We start from the raw sequence: 8496 nt of genomic DNA, 5'->3' as shown, positions 1-8496 counted from the left end.
TTTTAAAATAATAAAAAATAATATTACCATAATCTATATAAAAAGTCAACAGTCAGTTGTTCATAGATTATTTATGTAAGTACACAAATAATCATGCAAAAGAACAGCCTTTTCCATTTGGCACTGCAGTTGCATACCCAGTTAACATGGGCTAAAGTAAAACACAAATACAGATGTGTAATCTATGACACAACTAGTATATAGGTGTATAATCTATGGGAAAACCATAGGCAAAGTAATAATATATGATCTGCCGAGTGCCGAGTGCCACCTGCCAAAGTGCCAAGTGCCAACAATAATCGGACGATAACGACAGATGGGCTGTGATCACGATAATAAGTCTAAATTTACTAAAAATTATTAATTAGACTTTTTTATTAAATATGTGCATAATTTATAAATGATCATTACAGAAAATTAATATATTCAATAAAACTTTGCATTTGGTTTTTCCGTAAGGTTATTAAATGCGGATCAAGTACACGTATGCAGTATTTGTGTTCGAAGTTTGTGTTTTTTACGTAGTTTAAAATGAAATAACTTAAAATACAACAAAATTTAACGTTATAATGTTACCTTTGACTCAAAAAGATACGCGACATTCGCGCGGTGGCGTTACCGGTATCCCGGAAAAATTTGGCAACTGGTTTAGACTCATTTATTCAGACAAAAACTCAAGGAATTTATTCCTCTTCCTCTTACTTAACTTATCTTTTGCATTCGTCGAACTGTTCTATGGGATATGGACCAATAGTTTGGGTAAGTTTAATTGATGTTTCTTATTATAATCTACAGGAATCAGACACTGACATTATTATTTTCCTGTTTGAAGTTGAATTATTTTAGTTTTAAATTATAATTAGTACCATATTGTTCGTGTCATATGAGTGATTTTATATGTTAACAAAAATTAGGCAATGCAATGTACTTTCATACCTAGTTACGTTTCATATCCTAAACAGATTTACTTACCAAAGTTTTTTACAAATCATCATTAATATTTCAAAGCAGTAAAATTAGACATGAATTGGTTATATTATTACGCTATTTACAGAGAGAATAATGTAACATAAGGTACTACTTATGTTTTACTTATAAAATTCTATCTTACAGGTTTGATATCCGATGCATTTCATATGTTTTTTGATTGTACTGGATTGGTAGCTGGTTTGGCTGCATCCCTGATATCAAAATGGAGAGCAAATGAACGGTACTCCTATGGTTATGCAAGAGCAGAGGTGCTAGCTGGCTTTGTTAATGGCCTGTTCCTATTGTTTATCGCATTCTTCATAATGAGTGAGGCAGTGGAAAGAGCTATTGAACCACCTGAGGTATGTTTGTGTAATATTGAATATACCTAGTCATGTCATTATTAAAAAAAATTGAATTTACTGCAAAATACTTGGGAATTAATTTCATTCTACATAGCCAACAACTCAGCCTCGAAAAAAGATTATGAGTACCATCTTGTCAATATGCTGATAGATAAATAAAAAACAAACCATGATGATGATTCACCATGCAAATAACCCCTGAATGTGCAAAGCCTCTGCTTTGAATACTACCGAATATGGGACTCATTCCATATTCATTGGAATTTTTGTATGTTAGTAACACTTATACCCAAAAATCACTGGACCAATTTAAAAAATTTTAAACCGTTAGAAAGATCCAAGCCGGCCACGATCAGCTAGTATATCATATGTGTACTTGCAAAAGTTAAAGCAGTAGTAGTATACATAGTCAAACTGAATCAAAAAAACTATATATTCAATATTCAACTAGCATAATAATCTAATTGAATCAAATTTAAATTATCTTGATTTGGCCGATTAATATAGTTTGTTTTGAAACGTTGTTAAATAAACATTGAATTAAAAAAAAAACTATTAAAATACTAAATCTTAATACAAACCTCCATAATATTATAAATTTTTAGAAATGCGATTTCAATATGTAGCAGGTCAATGGAATTTTACAAGAATAAAATAAGTTTTAGATAATAGCTTTCATAGCAATTAATGACTCTTTCAAATTAGATCTTTTGGGAGTTGGCTTGGCAACTTCTTTTATTCAAAATTTTTTTCTCAGAAGGAAAATCTTCTTGTATAAATTTCCTGGTAATATATAATATATAATAATAAGCAATAACTTTCACTCATTGTAATTTATCTTATGGATGTTTAACACACCATCTACAGAAAAACGTATTTTATTAAAATACAGTTGTTTTAAAAAAAAAAACTAGTTTCACAAATGCCAGGATATTTTATAATTCTAGTTTTTAAGTTTAGAGTGTTAACATAATTTATAAAAAATGAGTGTCACATTTATTTTGTATAAATTATAATTAATGGATTTTTTTGTCTGATTACTGCAAATCTATATTCCATATATTGAGTGTATTTTATATTGTTTTCCTAAAAATATCTCATTCTTTGGTTTATGGATGGTTAGATGTGTTATCAGTATACTTTTGCAGAATTGTGTAAGGATTAAGTTTTTATATGTACTGATAAGAGTGCACATACTATTTATTAAGCTGAATTTTATTTCTTGCAATTATTTTTGTAACACTCAAAAGAGAATATGCAATTTTACATTTATAATGCACTAAATTATGCATTAAAAATTTACATTAAAAAAAAACCCTTTTAATAATAGCCTGTAGGCACAAGCCTTATAACTATATACAGACAATATATATTCATTTCACGATATAGAATAAAGAAAGAGGGAAAAAACGAAAAAAAAAGGTCCACTTGGCCCACCGATTAGGTTATTATTGTCTATTGATAAATATCAATACGATATTGAAATAATTAATAGAATTAAGAATGTTTTCTTTTTAAATATGTCTATCACGCATTTTAGATTGTATTCTTGAGTAGGTAGGTACCGATATATAACAAACTATCACGTTTTTATCGAGTGATAAGTCGACAAAAACGGCACGTATTTTTTCTCAAGCTAATTGTGTTTTTTGTTGCGAAGCAGTTTACAGAACCCTATTGCCTTTCGTAATACCTACCAGCTTTCTATCGAAATTGTATATGTACCTGTCATGAATTAATACAATGTTACAAAAGTTTCGGAGAAAATGGTTACAGACCACAGACATTCTGATTTGTTAAGTGATTTTTGTATGTAGCTAAATACCTACAAACATGTAACAAAAAACATTGTATTGAGACTAGATTTCCGTCCGCGGCCAGGCTCGCGTGAATAAAGATTATTTTTACTTCGTGGATTTTCAAAGAGGAGGCACTATGACAGTTTATACGACTCTAAATGCGTATATCCCTTTAGCTATTTATTTTAGCATAAAACTAGGCTACTTTTTATTTATGTGTACGAACGACAGACCGCTATTTAGAAACAAAACAGAAATGGGAATCTTATAACTTTCTATATAATTTACGAAAAACTCATGTATGTTTCTAATAATTTGACAATGTGTATACTTAACGTGCTACATTCCGTGGTTTGACCCGCGTAAATAAGTTTTTCCGTTTAATCCCAATGTTCCCGGGAGCACATCGAAATATCAAAATATTGAGTATCCCAAATTACTTTTTATTACATCAGTAATCTACCAGTGAAAGTTCTTTTAAAATCGGTCCAGCCACAAGACTAAACGGACCAAACAGACGGAATTTTTTTTTTATAAAATGTAGCGAATACCGTGTATTCATCCATATTGGTAAATTTAATAAAAAGCTGTTATTTTAATATTACAAACAGACATCCCAATTTTATTTCTTGGTATAGATGTATATTACGAACTTACAACACTGTTTGATCAATTATCAAAAGGTCAAGGTAAATAAATGGAAGATTTCAGCCATTCGGCAATCTTTGAAGTTTCCGTACTTAAATAAGTGTTTTTTTTTTAGATTATATCATGCCAATTATATAAGGCATATAGGACAACCTGATTTTATGGCTTCGCCTGAGTCGACCCGTGATATAACATATTATAACTATGTATAGCGGTAAAACTGAAACATTCCAATGCAAAAACACACAAACAAAAAATCTAGATAATTTAGATGAGGCTCTAAGATCTTATGTGTTGTGTTAATCACTAACAATTATTATAACTTTTCAGGTGAAGCATGAGCGTCTTCTTTTGGTGTCAGTTCTTGGGTTCTTGGTGAACCTCGTTGGTATATATGCTTTCCATCATGGCCACGGCCACGGTCACGGTGGTCACGGCCACTCGCACGGCGGCCACGGTCACTCGCACAACCACGACCACGGCCACTCGCACGACGACATCGAGGCGCCCACGGGCGCGGGTTCAGCCATCATGCGCGGAGTGTTCCTCCACGTCCTGGCGGATACGCTAGGTTCCGTCGGAGTGATAATATCCGCTATCCTTATGCGAATGTTCGGCTGGATGAGAGCAGATCCGATTTGTTCGATGGCTATCGCGCTGTTGATCGCCGCGAGTGTGATTCCTCTAGTGCGGGATTCGGCGGGAGTGTTGATGCAAAGGACGCCGACCTCGATCGAACGCGCGTTACCGAATCTTTTCACGCGCGTCGTGGGCTTGGCCGGCGTGCACGCGGTGCAGGAGCCGCACTTCTGGACTCTGTGTAGTGACGTTCACGTAGGTGCTATAAAGCTGGAGGTGGCGAGGGAGGTAGACCCGCGGTATGTCACGGAACAAGCTGCTAGAATATTCCGAGAGGCGGGCGTGAAACATTTAACAGTACAATTAGACTATTCTCCGCTCTGATGAGAACCCGTGTACAGTTTGGTTGTTTGATTTTGTATATAAGATAGAGTAAATGAGTGTTATATAGCATTTGCACATACATGAGTGTCTAAATTTTATTTATATACTGAGACGGACGGACTGAGTAACTCACGAATTTGACCATTTGACAAAGGATAAAAAATATGTGCAGTTTCATTTCATTAGTATGCATGACTAGACCTCTGCAATAACTACTATTTCGTTCGAATTTTTTAATAGGCAAAGACTTTAGGAATCGTAAGAGGGTTGCCTTGAGTAATAATCATATAACACTTACCAAAAAATCGTTTTCAACACTATAAAACCAATTCGTTTTTCTGAGTTCTGTTCTGTCTAAATTATATTTAGATTGTAGATTCAACTGGAAAGACTAACGTGTTTTGTAATAAGTAATTTAATATGCAGTGCTCAGATTATGTTACCAAGTTACAGAAAGAAGTCGTAACAAAACTTAAAAAACTCGGGTCAACTAGAAAATTTTCTTACATTTTGTATTATTATAAGAAATAGCAGGTACAAAAGACCAAAAAGTTATTTGGCAAATGTATATGAAGGCATAGCTTTAATATTTTCATCGAAAGTCGGAGATATGTTGGGATTTGGGATGTTCCACTTTTTTTTAATAAATTATATAATAAATTGCGTTAATCATGTTCAAAATTCAATATAAAGTGAATGGATAATTAGGTAATCATTCAATGAGATTGTTTTAAACTCATAAGTCGGTTAACAGACCGAAATCCTATGCAATAACATATTGTATGTCATATAAAAATATGTATTTGATGATTTTAATTCTAGGAATATATGATATGTGAAAAACAAAATCATTTTCATGTACACATTTTACTTTAAATGCTTTCTATTTTTACTTTTATATTTTTGTAATTGTTCTACATTCCATGCAATTATATTTATTTATAGTTTTCGTTGCTTATATATTTCCTTACGAATAACTTAATATATGCACATTAATGTAATGTACAAAACCATATTATGAAATTTCTTAATAACAGAATGGTTGAGAGGAGTATTGTTCTTATATTGATTGTTTGTTACGTTACTTATCTATGAGAAAAAGTATGTGTATATATTTATGTAATGTTTATTTAAATATATAATTTTAATACAAGTGGTTGCAAGTATGCATTTACAAAATTCCTTCTTACCGATAGGTACATGCCGATAGTAAGGTTAAGGACTCAATATTGTAATTAGAGAAAAGTAATCAAATTATTTCTATAATTATTACCATTTAGTATTTGACTTAAATAAAAATTGCATTTAAACTGACAGTTTAAAATTTTATGATAGTGAGAACAATCACACTAAAATAATAAATTTGAAATTAATAATTTGCAAACTTTTTTTAATGAATTAAATAAAAAAAAGCGCACTTTGTGCGGGAAATTGGAATTACCGGGTACAACAAACTATTATTGTACTAATGGTATTGTCATTGATATGTTGCCAGTAGCGAAATCAATTTTAATTTATATGTATTAACTTATAATTTGGCACTTTTTAATAGTTCTTGTCTTAAGTGAAAATCAACAAAAAATCTTATTTATAAAAGTGTGTATTGAAGTTTAATTATGCAGGCGAGTTTATTTTAGTGAAACCTAGTACTAAATCAAATGTATGAACACTAATTTGCAGCATTTAGCTCTTGGGGATATAAAATATTGTCACAAAAAAAATAGAATTAATATAATATGAATTCGCAAATGATAAAGGTTTTTTAATAATTTCTATGTATTGTGATATAACCGCAAAAAATATTGTTTAAGTATTCTAATTTACTGGAGAATTTATATTTTATTATAATATCTGAATTTATTATACAGTATAGAGTCAGAAAATGTTTTTGAAAATAGGGTTTGTATAGAGAATTGTCCAATTGCAAGTGTACAAGTTACTCGCACTTATGTTTTTTTACCATGCAGATGTATTTATTTAGATTCAACAATAAAATGTTTAATTGAAGCATGTACATTTTTTAATGAATAATAATCTGTTGAAGAAAAATAATTAACTGAAAATTTAAACTCCATTATTGATATAGATTTATTTTGGCATGTCAGCCAAAATAAATTTCACTAAAATCTGACAAGTATTTTTAAATAAACTATATAATTAATTTTGATATCGCAAGAAAAAAAAGATGTAGAGAGTTGAACCCATGAATTCTTTTGCTAATAAGATACCTTAGTTTTTACTGAATATAATGAAATGGATATCAGGCATACCTAAGAACACAAGAACCCACTTCCTTGAAAAAAAGAATGATCACAAATAACAGTGTAAACACTAAACTTGCGTGTAAGTTCGCTCTTTTTAACGACAAATAAAAAAAAATAAAAAGTACTTTTCAAGTAATTACTAAAAACTGCACAGCTGTCTTCGTAAGCCGCAATAATGTAATAAACTCGATTGTCGGTATCGTACTTTCTACTACAACTTTCTAAGATAGCAATTTTGTTATGCAGATTTTTATATACAAATCTGACCGCTTCCTTTGTAAAGTTGATAACCCATGATCGTGGAACCGAGGGGTCCTGGGTGCGTATTCTGGTGGGGGCGCACAAAAAAATATCTCGGTTTGGCAAAACCCGGAAAACAGATACTTGCTTATAATGATAATCGAACAGGGAAAAAGATTTGTATATCTGCACTGTACACCAGTTGGGGACACGCGACTTCATTTTTTTATTACGTCTATCAATATAGCTAGATATGAATAGATAAAACAAGTAAACAACAGAACTAAAGTACTGGAGCAGTATAAGACGTCAATTGCAAAACAGACTATATCAGTATTACCAAAAAAAAATGATTTTTTCTCTTTTTTTGTCAACACGTACTTGACCGATTTTTTAATACAACCATATATGCTTGGCTCTATTTAACGATAACTTGATATACATTTAACTTTTTTTCTTTCTATGAAACATTTGTGTTCTTAATCCCAAAAATATTATACACTTATGTAGAGGTAACTCGGTCTGTCTCTCTTTGTCGCGCCTAAACCGCTGAAACGACTTGGATGAAATTTGGTATAAGAAAAGTTCGAGACCAGAGAAAGACAGACAGTTTTTGTCTCGGAAATAACAAAAAACAGGGAACTACGTGGGAAAAAGCTCGAAACTTATCTTGTAATACGCAGATAGAAAGCGTGTATGTTATATACTTTTAGTCCAAGAAAATGGGTAGGGTAAATGCGAATTTGAGATTAAAACTTGAATTTTTGATATAATTTACTTTGAGGAATCTAAAAACGAACTGTGCAAGTTTTTTTTAAATTCACCCCCGAGAAGGGGTGAAAAAAAATAAATAAAGTCGTTTCTTTGAAATTTTGGCGAAACCGTAAGTGTTAGAAAAAAAAGTTTTAAATAAAATTTGTAGAGCGTAAAATTTTACACAAAAATGTTTCTATGACTTTTTTTCCTAAAATTGAAATTAACTGAGATAGGGTAGTTAGAAGCTAGGGGATGATAACTGCAACTTTAAAAAATCATAACTTATTGAAAAATTGATAAAACTCATGTATTTTTTTAAATTACTTATATAATTATAAACTTTGATCCTAGAGAAAAAAAAATTTTTTTCAATTCTTTATAACAAAATTATATCAATTTGAAATTTTTATTTTCAAATTAAATCAAGTTAAATCGAAAAAAAAATATATGTATGTATATATATATATATATATATATATATATTTTTTTTTT

The 8496-nt window shown here is 30.8% G+C and overlaps 1 protein-coding gene across 1 annotated transcript; it reads left to right on the top strand.

Moving 5' to 3' along the window:
- Positions 1-265: 265 nt before the first annotated feature.
- On the top strand, positions 266-6494 carry LOC119828529 (zinc transporter 7). Its single transcript, XM_038350709.1, has 3 exons — positions 266-759; positions 1114-1331; positions 4112-6494. The coding sequence occupies exons 1-3, from the start codon at positions 570-572 to the stop codon at positions 4742-4744; spliced, it is 1041 nt and encodes a 346-aa protein (XP_038206637.1). The 5' UTR covers positions 266-569; the 3' UTR covers positions 4745-6494.
- The last annotated feature ends 2002 nt before the right edge of the window (positions 6495-8496 follow it).

Source organism: Zerene cesonia, chromosome 8 (assembly GCF_012273895.1).
Source record: "Zerene cesonia ecotype Mississippi chromosome 8, Zerene_cesonia_1.1, whole genome shotgun sequence".
Classification (NCBI taxonomy): domain Eukaryota; kingdom Metazoa; phylum Arthropoda; class Insecta; order Lepidoptera; family Pieridae; genus Zerene; species Zerene cesonia.
This window is presented reverse-complemented; position numbering and strand designations above follow the sequence as displayed.

Bases quoted from the DNA above. Each gene is read 5' to 3' on its own strand.
- LOC119828529 (XM_038350709.1), top strand. From the start codon at position 570: ATGTTACCTTTGACTCAAAAAGATACGCGACATTCGCGCGGTGGCGTT. The intron at 760-1,113 runs GTAAGTTTAATT...TCTATCTTACAG, and splicing joins GATATGGACCAATAGTTTGG to GTTTGATATCCGATGCATTT. The intron at 1,332-4,111 runs GTATGTTTGTGT...ATAACTTTTCAG, and splicing joins GAGCTATTGAACCACCTGAG to GTGAAGCATGAGCGTCTTCT.